General features: G+C 53.1%; 3 protein-coding genes across 3 annotated transcripts; 1 reads left to right on the forward strand and 2 right to left on the reverse strand.

Annotated features, from left to right (window-relative positions):
- Window positions 1-4,064: 4,064 nt before the first annotated feature.
- Window positions 4,065-4,433, forward strand: CC1G_06980 (hypothetical protein; the record flags this gene model as incomplete). Its single annotated transcript, XM_001831877.1, has 3 exons — window positions 4,065-4,158; window positions 4,209-4,244; window positions 4,291-4,433. The coding sequence occupies 3 exons, from the start codon at window positions 4,065-4,067 to the stop codon at window positions 4,431-4,433; spliced, it is 273 nt and encodes a 90-aa protein (XP_001831929.1).
- A 3,447-nt stretch (window positions 4,434-7,880) lies between these two features.
- Window positions 7,881-8,486, reverse strand: CC1G_15101 (hypothetical protein; the record flags this gene model as incomplete). Its single annotated transcript, XM_002910414.1, has 2 exons — window positions 7,881-8,096; window positions 8,457-8,486. The coding sequence occupies 2 exons, from the start codon at window positions 8,484-8,486 to the stop codon at window positions 7,881-7,883; spliced, it is 246 nt and encodes an 81-aa protein (XP_002910460.1).
- A 588-nt stretch (window positions 8,487-9,074) lies between these two features.
- CC1G_06981 (transcription activator snf2l1) lies at window positions 9,075-15,028 on the reverse strand (the record flags this gene model as incomplete). Its single annotated transcript, XM_001831878.2, has 22 exons — window positions 9,075-9,453; window positions 9,603-9,735; window positions 9,813-9,933; window positions 9,993-10,136; window positions 10,254-10,357; window positions 10,386-10,547; window positions 10,573-10,690; window positions 10,903-11,072; window positions 11,164-11,321; window positions 11,410-11,569; window positions 11,901-11,973; window positions 12,247-12,431; window positions 12,567-12,735; window positions 12,944-13,061; window positions 13,251-13,402; window positions 13,495-13,584; window positions 13,643-14,356; window positions 14,405-14,514; window positions 14,569-14,645; window positions 14,702-14,776; window positions 14,829-14,936; window positions 14,996-15,028. 22 exons carry the CDS (start codon window positions 15,026-15,028, stop codon window positions 9,319-9,321), a joined length of 3,309 nt encoding a protein of 1,102 aa, XP_001831930.2. The 3' UTR covers window positions 9,075-9,318.
- Between the last annotated feature and the right edge of the window lie 424 nt (window positions 15,029-15,452).

Consider the following 15,452-nt stretch of genomic DNA (forward strand, 5'->3'; position numbering starts at 1 on the left):
ATTCGGTGGTGTTTGGGAGACCCGGCCCGATCGCCGATTTACCAGGTTCGGTGGGGCTGACCTGCGACTCCCGGCACCGAAAATTCTCATCCTTCGAGGGGAGCCGATGTGGGTAAGTGGCCATTTTACTTCGCGACTGCCTTGGTGATTGATTGTGGATTGATTAGGAATTGGCTGGGTGAATTTCCCTTTGTCAGGACGCGCCTTCTCTTCCCTTTTATTCGATAATTTCCCTCTTCTCCCTTTCATAGTACTACCCGCTTACTTACCTTTCTTGATGATTCCCTTTGCCGACTTGTATCTTGAGGTTGGGTATGAATTATATAATTGTCCTTAGTATATACTGTTTTGTGGGCATCGAACGCCTGGCAGAGCAGCTAAGTTGTGAGGTGGTGTGGGCGAAAATGTAGAAACCCAGAGCTCAGGTGTAAGTGGTTCCGACTCAGACAGGGGTGTTCCTGGAACACCACATACAGAGGGTGACCACTCCGACTCAGAGTGTGGTGTTCCTGGAACACCGCATGTGAGCGAGTCACTACTCGGACTCAGAGAGTGGTGTTCCTGGAACACCGCATGTGAGCGAGTCACACTCGGACTGAGAGAGTGGTGTTCCTGGAACACCGCATACAGAGGGTGGCTACCACTCGGACTCAGAGAGTGGTGTTCCTGGAACACCGCATGCGAGCGAGTCACACTCGGACTGAGGGAGTGGTGTTCCTGGAACACCGCATACAGAGGGTGGCTACCACTCGGACTCAGAGAGTGGTGTTCCTGGAACACCGCATGCGAGCGAGTCACACTGGGACTGAGAGAGTGGTGTTCCTGGAACACCGCATACAGAGGGTGGCTACCACTCGGACTCAGAGAGTGGTGTTCCTGGAACACCGCATGTGAGCGAGTCACTACTCGGACTCAGAGTGTGGTGTTCCTGGAACACCGCATACAGAGGGTGGCTACCACTCGGACTCAGAGAGTGGTGTTCCTGGAACACCGCATGTGAGCGACTCAGAGAGTGGTGTTCCTGGAACACCGCATGCGAGCGAGTCACACTCGGACTGAGGGAGTGGTGTTCCTGGAACACCGCATACAGAGGGTGGCTACCACTCGGACTCAGAGAGTGGTGTTCCTGGAACACGCGCATGTGAGTGAGTCACACTCGGACTGAGAGAGTGTGTGTTCCTGGAACCACCACATACAGAGGGTGGCTACCACTCGGACTCAGAGTATGGTTCCGACTCAGAGAGTGGTGTGCCTGGAACACCGCATGTGAGCGAGTCACACTCGGACTGAGAGAGTGGTGTTCCTGGAACACCACATACAGAGGGTGACCACTCCGACTCAGAGAGTGGTGTTCCTGGAACACCGCGTGCGAGCGAGTCACACTGGGACTGAGAGAGTGGTGTTCCTGGAACACCGCATACAGAGGGTGGCTACCACTCAGACTCAGAGAGTGGTGTTCCTGGAACACCGCATGTGAGCGAGTCACTACTCGGACTCAGAGTGTGGTGTTCCTGGAACACCGCATACAGAGGGTGGCTACCACTCGGACTCAGAGAGTGGTGTTCCTGGAACACCGCATGCGAGCGAGTCACACTCGGACTGAGGGAGTGGTGTTCCTGGAACACCGCATACAGTGGCTACCACTCGGACTCAGAGAGTGGTGTTCCTGGAACACCGCATGTGAGCGAGTCACTACTCGGACTCAGAGTGTGGTGTTCCTGGAACACCGCATACAGAGGGTGGCTACCACTCGGACTCAGAGAGTGGTGTTCCTGGAACACCGCATGTGAGCGACTCAGAGAGTGGTGTTCCTGGAACACCGCATGCGAGCGAGTCACACTCGGACTGAGGGAGTGGTGTTCCTGGAACACCGCATACAGAGGGTGGCTACCACTCGGACTCAGAGAGTGGTGTTCCTGGAACACCGCATGCGAGCGAGTCACACTCGGACTGAGGGAGTGGTGTTCCTGGAACACCGCATACAGAGGGTGGCTACCACTCGGACTCAGAGAGTGGGTGTTCCTGGAACACCGCATGCGAGCGAGTCACACTGGGACTGAGAGAGTGGTGTTCCTGGAACACCGCATGCGAGCGAGTCACACTCGGACTGAGGGAGTGGTGTTCCTGGAACACCGCATGTGAGCGAGTCACTACTCGGACTCAGAGTGTGGTGTTCCTGGAACACCGCATACAGAGGGTGGCTACCACTCGGACTCAGAGAGTGGTGTTCCTGGAACACCGCATGTGAGCGACTCAGAGAGTGGTGTTCCTGGAACACCGCATGTGAGCGACTCAGAGAGTGGTGTTCCTGGAACACCGCATGTGAGCGAGTCACACTCGGACTGAGAGAGTGGTGTTCCTGGAACACCACATACAGAGGGTGACCACTCCGACTCAGAGTATGGTTCCGACTCAGAGTGTGGTGTTCCTGGAACACCGCATACAGAGGGTGGCTACCACTTGGACTCAGAGAGTGGTGTTCCTGGAACACCGCATGTGAGCGAGTCACTACTCGGACTCAGAGAGTGGTGTTCCTGGAACACCGCATGTGAGCGAGTCACACTCGGACTGAGAGAGTGGTGTTCCTGGACTCAGAGAGTGGTGTTCCTGGAACACCGCATGTGAGCGAGTCACTACTCGGACTCAGAGAGTGGTGTTCCTGGAACACTGCATGTGAGGGAGTCACACTTGGACTGAGAGAGTGGTGTTCCTGGAACACCACATACAGAGGGTGGCTACCACTGGGACTCAGAGAGTGGTGTTCCTGGAACACCCCATGTGAGCGAGTCACTACTCGGACTCAGAGAGTGGTGTTCCTGGAACACCGCATGTGAGCGAGTCACACTCGGACTGAGAGAGTGGTGTTCCTGGAACACCACATACAGAGGGTGACCACTCCGACTCAGAGTATGGTTCCGACTCAGAGAGAGTCACACCCGGACTGAGGGAGTGGTGTTCCTGGAACACCGCATGTGAGCGAGTCACACTCGGACTGAGAGAGTGGTGTTCCTGGAACACCACATACAGAGGGTGGCTACCACTCGGACTCAGAGTATGGTTCCGACTCAGAGAGTGGTGTTCCTGGAACACCGCATGTGAGCGAGTCACACTCGGACTGAGAGAGTGGTGTTCCTGGAACACCACATACAGAGGGTGACCACTCCGACTCAGAGAGTGGTGTTCCTGGAACACCGCATGCGAGTGAGTCACACTCGGACTGAGAGAGTGGTGTTCCTGGAACACCACATACAGAGGGTGACCACTCCGACTCAGAGTATGGTTCCGACTCAGAGAGTGGTGTTCCTGGAACACCGCATGTGAGCGAGTCACACTCGGACTGAGAGAGTGGTGTTCCTGGAACACCACATACAGAGGGTGACCACTCCGACTCAGAGAGTGGTGTTCCTGGAACACCGCATGCGAGTGAGTCACACTCGGACTGAGAGAGTGGTGTTCCTGGAACACCACATACAGAGGGTGGCTACCACTCGGACTCAGAGAGTGGTGTTCCTGGAACACCGCATGTGAGCGAGTCACACTCGGACTGAGAGAGTGGTGTTCCAGGAACACCACATGTGAGCCAGTCACACTCGGACTGAGAGAGTGGTGTTCCCGGAACACCACATACAGAGGGTGACCACTCCGACTCAGAGAGTGGTGTTCCTGGAACACCGCATGCGAGCGAGTCACACTCGGACTGAGAGAGTGGTGTTCCTGGAACACCACATACAGAGGGTGACCAGAGAGTGGTGTTCCTGGAACACCGCATACAGAGGGTGGCTACCACTCGGACTCAGAGAGTGGTGTTCCTGGAACACCGCATGCGAGCGAGTCACACTCGGACTGAGAGAGTGGTGTTCCTGGAACACCACATACAGAGGGTGACCAGAGAGTGGTGTTCCTGGAACACCGCATACAGAGGGTGGCCATCACTCCGACTCAGTGAGAGTGGTGTTCCTGGAACACCGCATACAGAGGGTGGCGACTACCAGACTCAGAGAGTGGTGTTCCCGGAACATCAGAGCAACAGCGGCTCACCACCTCATCTCAGAGACTTGAGCAGGATGCGCCCAGGGTCCCCCATACTCTCCCCTGACCCTTTCCCCCAGGGTCAGTCCCCAGGGTCCCCCATATTCTCCTCTGACCCTGTCCCCCAGGGTCAGTCCCCAGGGTCAACCATATTCTCTCCCTGACCCTGCCCCCCACAGGGTCCCCCATATTCCCCTCTGACCCTCTCCCCCAGGGTCAGTCCCCAGGGTCACCCATATTCTCCCCTGACCCTGCCCCCAGGGTCAGTCCAATATGACCCCAGGGTCAGACCGACCCTACTCCATTTTTTCTCTCTCTATAACCCTAACCCTAACGATGAACGGACGACGGACGATGGGACGGACGATGGCGGACGACGGACGACGGACGATGGGACGGACTAAGGGACGGACGATGGGACGGACTAAGGGACGGACGACGGACGATTTAGTGATGGCGGACGACGGACGACGGACGACGGACGATGGACGATGGACGGACGACGACGGACGATGGACGATGGACGGACGATGGCGGACGACGGACCCCGGACGACGGACGATGAACGGACGACGGACGATGGCGGACGACGGACGATGGACGATGGACGGACGATGGCGGACGACGGACCCCGGACGACGGACGATGAACGGACGACGGACGATGGCGGACGACGGACGATGAACGGACGACGGACGATGGCGGACGACGGACGACGAACGATGAACGGACGACGGACGATGGACGGACGATTTAGTGTACGATTTACCGAAAAATTCGTTTTTTTTTGGTACGACGGGACGATGAACGGACGATGACGTCATTTTCCCATGGCGGACGACGGACGACGTCGTCCGTAAACATGGCCATGTTTTTCGGAACATAATATTAGGCTTTTTCACTCCTTTCGGTTTTGTGACAAAGATCGGGCCATATCTCGATCATTTGTTGGCCAAATCGAGCCAAACAACGACGAAAATGATGGCATCAAACACCCGGTGATTTTCACAAAATTTTTTTTTCGCCTCTCTGGGTTTTTTTCTTATCTTATCTTATCTAATCTTATCTTATCTCGTCGGATCGCGCCGAAGCGAAATTCAACCTGCCAGCTCATCCTTTTGCTTCTTGCCCTTCAACCACCACCATCCCCTCCCCTGCTCCTCTCTGGTCCCCATTTCCGAGTGCCTCTGGCTCGGAATATGTAGTATATGCTGTAGATTAGTTTAGTCTTAGTTGTTCTCTTTATTTTTCATGTTTTTCTTTTTCTTTTTCTTTTTTTAGCTGATGATGTGGCACTTTTTCGGCGCTTTTTTGCGCTTTTTTTTCCTTTTTTCTTGGCCTCCACCCACCTCCACTTCCAGTTGGGGTACCAGCAGATGATGGGTCGTGCTCCCATCATCTGTGTCGCTCGGCTTGTGCAGTCGAGGGGCAGGTGCCTTCATTCGGAAGTGTGGTCGGGTTTGGTCAGGTGACCTTCGGGCTGCCTCCTGCCCCGACGTTCTGCCCCAGTGCTGGGGCTCGAGCGCGGGTGGGAGTTGCATATCCCGATTAAAGCCTCGGCCGCTTTTTTGAAACATTTTCTGTTTCTTTTTCTTTTTTCTGGGCCCGCTAGGGGCCATGGATCCTGCCCCGACGTTCTGCCCCAGTGCGGGGGCTCGAGCGCGGGTAGGCATCCGGCCATCCTGCCCCGACGTTCTGCCCCAGTGCTGGGGCTCGAGCGCGGGCAGGCACTCTGGCGAGCCCAGAATGCTTTAATTTGCACATTTCGTATTTACTTTATTTTGCATTCGCCTAGTCGGTAGGTAGTCGACAATAAATTTGATTGTGAATTTTGTGGGTGCCAACCGACTGAGGATGTGAGGTGACATAAAGATTCCGAATGGTAGGTATATAGTGCACATATATTGCAAGATATTATATGGTCTAATGGCCCAGTTGGTTTATTGCTCGCGCGATGGCCAAGAGGTCGCAGGTTCGATTCCGAGTGGTGTCGTCAGTTTTTGGTGGTGGCTGTGTCTGATCCGCGAGCGATATTGTCCCGAGTTGAAAGAATATCGCTCGCGCATCAGTGGCTGTGGCCAAGAGCAGGCGATATTCCTCCAGTCCGAGGGAATATCGACAGGTTGCCAAGAGCAATCGATATTCTGTCGAACTGGAGGAATATCGAGTGGGTGTTAGTATATCTATAGTCTACAGCTACATGTATTAGATAGAATGAAATGAAAGCTACTTGTATACAACAACTAAACAAGTGTGAAGTGAACGATATTGTGGCGAAGCAGAGGAATATCGGGTGAGACCTAGGAGGCGATATTCCTAGGAAGTGGAGGAATATCGACCGAGTGCCCAAGAGAGTCAATATAGTGGCGAACTGGGAGAATATCGAGTGGGGTCGAGGGGCGATATTCCTAGGAAGTGGAGGAATATCGAGTGGGTGGGTCTGGCCGATATTCCTAAGAAGTGGAGGAATATCGACCGAGTGCCAAGAGAGTCGATATAGTGGCGAACTGGGAGAATATCGGGTGGGTTCGAGGGTCGATATTCCCCAGAGGTGAGGGAATATCGAGCGGGGTCGAGAGGCGATATTCCCGAGAAGTGGAGGAATATCGAGTGGGTCGGGTCGATATTCCCGAGAAGCGGAGGAATATCGAGGGCGACCCAAAGGGGCCGAAACCCGTATAAGTGGCCTCCGAGCGGAAGCGGGCCCGTTATACGGGTGCCGTGTTATCCGGACAGACAGTTAGGGTACCACAAGGTATCCTCATCGTGCTCTAGTGGTACTATGGTGGTACGATGGTACAAGGGAGGGAAGGTGGGGGGAAGGAGGCAAATGGTTTCAATAGTAGGTTCAAATTGGAAACCACAGACGACGGACGACGGACGATGGCGGACGACGGACGACGGACGATGAACGGACGATGGCGGACGATGGGACGGACGACGGACGATGACGGACGACGGACGACGGCGGACGACGGACGACGGACGATGAACGGACGATGGCGGATGACGGACGATGAACGGACGATGGACGGACCATTTAGTGTACGATTTACCGAAAAATTCGTTTTTTTTTGGTACGACGGGACGATGAACGGACGATGACGTCATTTTCCCACGGCGGACGGCGGACGACGTCGTCCGTAAACATGGCCATGTTTTTTGGAACATAATATTAGGCCATTTTAGCTTAAAAATCCTAACCCAAGGCCCTTTTGGGTTAAAAATCCTAACCCAACGTCATTTTCGGAAAATAAATCCTAACCCAAGGCATATTTGGTTGGGTTAACATTTTTCTGACCGGTTTTCGTGTCAGAAGAATTTTCTGACAAGCAGAGGGGGGTGTATCTGCCCTGCCAAAGTGTATCTGCCACCAGAATAGTGTCAGAAAAAAATGGCAGATACAGTGTATCTGCTACAGGCAAATAGATAGGCTCGTGAAATGAACCTACAGTTCCCGGGTCACTTTAAATCAATATTCCTGCTTCAAATCATTTCCAATTCAAGTTTCCTACTTTAGATAGACGGATAGAGCTTAACGAGCATTCTGTAACATTTACAAGTAAAGTTCGTGACTGTAAGCGGAGTAAACACTTGTGGAATTCCGGGGTAAGGGAAGAGTGGAAAGTAACTTAAGGTAACTTGAAAGGGGAAATGTGCGTGAAGGATCTAATAAATCAGTGTAATGTAAACGTTCGAAAACTTTACAGTACTATTAGATAAGAGGATACTTTAATCTACTTTCTAACGCGCTTTGTACCTCTTTTATCCTCACCCAAACGAGAAACTTCCATCTCTTTGTCCAAAGATCCTACTCTGTCCCTCTTCTGGACTGTTGAAGCTAGGAGTACTCATGTGGTGGTGGTCTGCTGCTCTCCTTTGGTTGGTTTGAAGTTGAGCTTCGTCTGTTCAAGGTTGGTCAACTTCGAAGTCGATGGTACGCTGCTGACGACGCGATAGGTTCCAGTCAATGGAAAACCACGAGGGATAGTGGGGACTGGGGGAGACCCTTCGCTTGAAAAGAGGGCGTTAAGCGCTCGTTTTATCCTCCTCATCTTGTAGATGACCTGCAGAGAAGAGCGGTTAAGAGAAATCGACGAAAGGCAGCTAGCCCTCAAGTGTCCCGCCTCCCGAAATCCCGATGGTCTCAGCCCACATGCAAGCGGAAGCAAATGTGCGGTTTGCCTAATCAGTCTATTGGCGCGTCATAGTACAGCCTACGGTACAGGTAATTATACCTAAACCACTACTGTACATGCAGTTAGCCTGATAAAGGGTTGTGGAATGCGTGTTTGCTCGTACCCTATCCCACTGTTTCAAAGGACCACCCGGGCCCATCCCTTGCCCCAAACGACCCTTGCTACTACGCCAGCTCATCCAACTTTGTATACAGTCGCCCTTTGCCTTTTGAGGTCGAAAATACTGACCCTGTCTGGATGATCGAAGTCGAGCGTCATGGTGGAAGCCAGGAGCCAGGAGAGGTCCTCGCTCGGTGGTTCAGCTTCGGCCTAATATGTAACTTGTCATTCTATATATGGTATGACCACCGTATAAGGACCGAACTCTCACCGGGCTCTCAGCTATCCCTCTACACATACCATAAGTTTTGGTAAGTTCGTACCTCACTTTTTCTGTGTCCCACCAACTTACCATCACTTTACGGTACCTTATGTATGGGCCCAGTAGGGTAAGTTACCTTAAGGGAGCGTAAGTACATTTAATGTACTTTTGGCGGGGCAACTTAGGTAACTTACGGGAGCGTAAAGTACTTTTGCAACCACCCTATCAGCCCAGGAGCGACGCTCGGATTCCTCGACACTTTTGGGGTACAGTAAACGTCGCGCATGCGGTGGAGCACCTGATTTCAATACCTTGTTGACACCCATAGTATTTCACAGAGTCCTCAGTCTACGGGTGTCGTTACTATAGAATGGAACATTCTGGTCGGGTCGCTATCCTTTGCGCTGCCACGGTTAGACCAGATTACATACCTCTCTGGGACTGAGGGTAAGGTTGAAGTTCGAATTTGTTCGACCAGGTTATTCGCATTCGAATGCGACATTAACAAGTGTATTAATACGACATAAAGGGCTCAAATGGCCCAACAACATAAAGAAACGAGAAAAAATCTATATGTACAGGCGAGCGGACATGAATCTAAGAGGAAGGAACAGTGACGAAAATGTACGTATGATATGGGCAGCGAAACGGAGACAAGAATACAAGAAGAGACGAGACGACGGCGAGGGTACGAGTCACGACCACAAGGTAGGGAAGACGACCAGTCAACTACTTCCCAGTCTTCTTCTTCTTCGTACCCTTCGCACTCGCACTCGCCGTTGACGCGTTCCCAGCAGGAGTCGAAGGCCGCGACTCGTCCACAGATTTCGAATCAGCTTTTTGAACTTCCTCGATACCGCGTTTCTGTGCAAGAAGACGAATCAGCATTTGAGTCCCGACGTCGGAAAGGAAATCGTAATCCCAGTCTCGAAAAGAAATCCCAGTCGTCCGAAAACGAAGGGCGTCGCGCAGTAAAAGGAAAAGAGTCACGAAGAAAGGAACGCAACACTTACCTTGCCCTTCGTCCCCTTAACCTTGGCCTCCTCCGCCTTGGCCTGCTCAGCCTCCTTCTCAATCATACTCAACAAGGTGTTACACCTCCTCTGAAGCTCCTGCGGACTCCGACTCTTGAAGAACCAGTCGAACCTGCACGATATCAATCCAGTCAGCCTCTCCCCGGTCCAACGATATAGAGATATAGATGAGGAAAGAGTTCGACGCACCGGAACACAGGGAACTCGTTAATATCCCTCTTAATCCTCTCGTACACGTCGTCGGCTTGCATACCGTAGTGGTGCAATCGGCAGAGGAGGTATCGGTCTTCTTCTTCCGAGTAGACCTTGCCTACAACACCGCACCGCGTTAGCTGGTGGTCCTCAACGACAAGAATAATGTAGACGTACCCTTCGTCGTCGGATAATTCAACTCCAGTTCCTGCATCGGGTACCGCACAGACTTGATCTTGGCGATGAGGAGGTTCTCGAGGTTCTGCCGCTTGGAACGCTTAGCCTCGCCTTCCTTGAGTCGGGCTTCGATACGGGGGTACTCTGTGGGGAGGGCGAGGGGTTAGCGAGTGGTTGAGATAGATGGATGGATGGGTGGGAGGCTCGCTTGCGCGTGACGAGGCGACGAGAACGAAAGAAGAAAAAGGAAGACCAACGCACCAGGCAACGAAGTCCAGTTCTCCTTGAACGCAGCATAGTATCTCTCAACCTCCTCAGGCGTCTTGTCACCAATCTCGTTAGCGTAGACGTCGATATCTTCGTCCCTGTAAACACACGTCAGCGCCAATGTACACGAGATATACCGAAATGAAGGGGATTGGAGGAGGGAGGAGGAAGGGTTCCTCGCCGTTCTCGTCGACCCTCGTCGTCGTCGTCGGCAAACCAGCTGAGCGACGCTCGACCAGGCCCCCAGACACTCGCTCGACAAGCCCCTCCCCATAAAACCACCCTCCCCTCCGAAAGGAACAACCGCACTCACCATCCATACGACTCCAACGCCCTCACAAACTGCTGGAAGTCACGCCGACTCCAATCTGGGAAGCCCTCCGAGATATACTGCTCCTTCTCCGCGAGCTCTTCCTCCGTGAGGGGTTCGGCTGTAGACGAGGCGAGGGGACCGAGTCAATGCGAAAGGGGGATGGCGACGACGATGAGAAAAGGCGACGCGATGATGTAGTACGGGTGACGACGACGATGTAGGACGGGTGACGACGAAGACGACGGCGAATAGCACCACGAACAAAAAAAGAACCAACAAACACCTCATCAGCACCATCCCAAACACAACCCAGCAAAAAAATCGACGCACCAGTATCAATAAACGCCTGCGCAGCCTTCAAATCCTCCTCAATCTTCTCAGGCGTATCATCCGGGAGCGGGTCGCGCGGCGTAGCAGGGATATTGTTCAACCTCTTGTGGACCGCAATCTCCCGCTCTTGAAGCTCAGCCAGACGGGGGTGGAAGAACTGGAAGTCTTGGCTAAAGGACGGAGGACGACCGTTAGTTCAAATTGTTTCGACATGGACAGGGATGCGAAGAAGGAACAGAGAAGGACGAGAAGGACACGTACATCGCAATCTGCTTAGGCGCCTTGGGCATCTTCGGGGCCTTGTCCGTCTTGGACGTCCCAGCGCGGAGCGTATCCTTGAAATACGAATCCACCGAATAGTTGGATTTACGCTCGCGCTTGGACAGAGAGAGGATGTTCAGGTGCAGGGGTTTACGTTGCTAGAGGGAAAAAGAAACGGAACGTCAGCATCTAAATCTTGCTTGACTTGAAACCTCCCGGGAAGGGTAGAGAGACGATGATACGCACCCCACTCCTAAAATCCTCCCCCTCCCACTGCTGCACACTCGCATCACTCTTGAAATTACTCAAGTCTTCGAGGTTGAGCTGTTCGTATTTGGAGTTGAGCTCGGCGGTACGCTCCTCCCCGCGTTGGATGATAGCGTCGATGTCGTCGTCGACGAGCATCCTGTTGGATGAACCGTATGGGGTGGGGCATCGTCACCATTCGATGAACCGTGTTCGAGTCGGATGGGGCGTCGCAATTCGGGTTGGTCGAGGACGCATGGCGAGACGAGATGGATGTCAACAAAAGGGTGACGCGTCGACGAGGAAAGCGCAGTTCGAACGGTTGATAAAAAAGACCGGCAGGTGAACGAGACGGCGACGAGGATCAAACCGACGACCACCACCACCAAACCGATGAGGGCCACACCAACCGAGAGAAGTGAAGTTGAGAGAAGAAATTCGAGATCAAGTCAGCAACCAGTCCTCGACATAAAGAGAAAACCAAAACGCACTGTTCAGACGAATTAATAATCTTATCCGCACCATGCGTGATCATCTCCAACAACTCTTCCTTATTCGCAGCACCTGCCCAAGAGAAAAGAAATTGTCAGCAACACATCCTTCAACATAAAACTCGACAACGCAAGGGCGTGAACTCGACGAGCCTAAACACGAATAGATCGAAAGGGCCACGAACAACCCTAAGTAAACACCACGAGGAAGGCGGAGCCACTCGACGAGTGATCGTATCCACACCGCCGCGCTCACGAAGCCCCTTCCCCACTTTCAACCGCCCACTCCCCTCCCACCCAAAACCCAAAACCCCCAAAACCCCAAACAGAAACGAAACACACTCACTCTTCGCCTGCTGCTGCGCCCTCCCCTGCTGAATGACCAACTGGTCCAACCTAAGCTTCTGCGCAGCCCTCTCAAGCATCCTCTCCTCCACACTCCCCTCCGTAATAAACCGATACACGTAGACTTGCTTCGTTTGACCGATGCGGTGCGCGCGGTCCATCGCTTGGAGGTCGGCTTGAGGGTTCCTGTGCGACGAAGGAAAAAAGGAGGGAAGAAGGGAAAAAAGGAGGGAAGAAGGAAAAAAGGAGGGAAGAAGGGAAGGAGGGGCGGGTAAGCGGGGGGCCCCTAGCGCGACAAGACTGGAAGAAGCGGCGGCTCACCAATCACTATCATAAAGAACAACAATATCCGCCGTAGTAAGATTAATCCCCAATCCTCCAGCACGCGTCGTAAGGAGGAAAATAAACTTGTCGGAACCGGGCTTGTTGTACTCGTCGATGGCGGCGATACGGTCTTCGTGCGCTGTGCCTCCGTCGATGCGGCAGTACTCTGTGGGAGAGAGGAGGTTAGTTTTTTGTTCGAGAAAAAGGGAAGGCGTTCGTCGCTATGGGGAAGGGGAACGATGTCGCGTATGGTTCGACGCCCGCCATAGCTCGGTCATCTCAACGAACGAACGACGAGACCAGGAACAACAACACCAACGACGCAACCCACACCCGCCCAACCACGAAAAGTCGCAGAACAAAACGATACTCACTGTACCCCCTAAACAAACAATAATCCTCCAAAATATCCAACACTCGACTCATCTGACTAAAGATGAGAACGCGGCTGCCCTTCTGGTACATCATCTTGAGGAGTTTGTCGAGGATAACCTGCAAAAGGAAAAAAAACGAGCAAGTTAGCGAAAGAAAACGAGCGAGTTAGCGAAACGTTTGTCTTTCGTGGGCGCGCAATGGCGGCGACGACAACGAGGACCGCGAGGTGGAGGAAAGACGCCCAACCGACAATCCTCCTCCTCCAATATCCTCCAACCCCGAAAGAAAAGAAAAAACAGCACTCACCATCTTCCCCGAATTCTGAATCAAATGCTCATCGGTCGTATACGGCGGACCAGGCTCGGCACCATCAAACAAGTAAGGATGGCACGTAACCTTCCGAAGCTGCATGACGATGTTCATAAGTCGAGTCTTGCCTTCTTTCTTGCCGGTTAGACCTAGAAAAAGACGCTGGTGTTAGTGGGGGCGTTCTCGGGGGAGGGAGTGGGGAGGGTAGACGGGAGGAAGGGGACGACGAGAAAAAACGCACCGTTAACAGCATCAATATCCTTCTCCAACACACTCCGGTACCACTTGCGCTGCATCTCCGACAATCCAACATAAATATTAATCTCCTTCTCTACAAACCAACCATCAGCCTTAACCCTCCCAAAACAAAAGAAAACAAAAAAACGCACTCGGGAGTAAACTCTTCTCCACATCACTCTTCACCCTCCTCAACAAGAACGGTCTGAGGATCTTATGCAGCGCCTCGACCACCTTCTTGCTCTTATCCTCCTCATTCTCCGCTCCACTATCATCCTTGTGCAAAAACGCGTCCAAATCCGCATAATTCACAAAAATCTCCGGGCAAATAAAGTTGAGCAGCGCAAAGAGTTCTTTGAGGTTGTTCTGGAGGGGTGTACCCGTGATGAGGAGTCTCCCGCGCGACATGAACGAGCGAACGATCTGCGAGAGGATAGAATCGACGTTCTTGATCCGGTGCGCCTCGTCAATGACGATATACTCGAAGCTGAACTTCTTCAACGCGCCCTTTTCGATGAGACATATTTCGTATGATGTGATGCACACTTCGAAATCTTGCGGTAGTAGACGCGTGGCGATGATCTCGGCGCGCTCCTCCTTTGAGCCGGTGAGGAGGGCAACGTTGAAGTCGGGCGTCCATTTTTCAAATTCGCGCGCCCAGTTTTGGAGGGTGGACTTGGGGACGACGACGAGGTGCGGTCCGGTGATGCCGCGGACGTGTTTGAGGTACGAGAGGAAGGAGATGGTTTGCAGTGTCTTGCCCAACCCCATCTCGTCAGCGAGGATACCGTTGAGGCCGTTGTGATGTAGCGAGACCATCCAGTTGAGGCCTTGGAGTTGGTACGGGCGCATCGTGCCGTTGATGACTGCAAAGTATTAGCAACGCGAAAACAAAAGAGACGGGGACGACGCACAGCTGGGTGAAGACTCGAATACATACGGCTCGTCGGCCTCCATCTCGCCCTCCTTCAACAACTCTTCGTCCTCCTCCTTTTCGGATTTACGATGACGCGCACCGGGTTCCCTATATTCATCTCGTTAGTGAAATTGACGAAAGGCAGGAGGGTGTGGGACGTACGGCGCCTTCTTGCGACCACGACCTTTGGGTTTGGGCTGAGCGTCCATGATAGCCGCGTATTCAGGGTCTCGGGCGCGCTGCATCGTGGCGTTAGCGGGTGTGGCGGGGCGTGGCGACCAAGTGGACTACGCACCTGCATGTCGACAAAGTGCTTGAACAGTTCGGTTTGGCCCAGGAGGTACGAGTATCGTTTTACAGCGTCGGCGATCTAGAGACCACGCTAAGGAGGAAATAGATAGAGGAGGGAAGGAAGGACGCACCTTGGCTTTGTCCATCTGCTGCCTCTTCGCCTGTAAACCCTCCTCATCCGCCTTCCTCTTCTGCCTCTTCTGCTTCTTGTCTTGTTTCTTGTTCGAAGGTCCCGCGTCCTACCCACCCTCCCTGTTAGTACAAAAACCCATACACCAACCACCGGAGTTTGACGCACCTCATTCTCGCTCTCGAGCTCGTCCTCCTCCATAGGCTCGTCTTCAATCTCGCTCTCGGGTCCTTGACTGGCCTGTACTTCCCTCCCGTTAGACCTCTACAACCGGTAATAGGCGTGATGATACTCGCCTGGCGCGACACGATGTTACTGGGGACGACATCACTCAAGATGTCCTCGTCCATTGGTTGCTCGATCGTGAATTGCTGTTGGTCGTAAACGGGCGGGTTAATTTTCGTGGTATTGACGTCGTATAGGGAGGTTAAAAGTGATCAGCGCGAGACGAGGGAACGAGGAATACGAAGAGGGACGTACGCTCATTTTTTTTAGTGTGTGGTGGTTGGTGGTGGTGGATGAGAGCAGTGTCACGCTTAGAGCGAGCCGCGACCAAACCAATTTGTTTGAATGCTTGGCTTTTTTTTCACACGCTGCTACTTTTGGTGTGGAGCCCCTAAGTACC

The sequence above is a fragment of the Coprinopsis cinerea genome, assembly GCF_000182895.1.
Source record: "Coprinopsis cinerea okayama7#130 chromosome 9 map unlocalized cont3.9, whole genome shotgun sequence".
NCBI classification, from domain to species: domain Eukaryota; kingdom Fungi; phylum Basidiomycota; class Agaricomycetes; order Agaricales; family Psathyrellaceae; genus Coprinopsis; species Coprinopsis cinerea.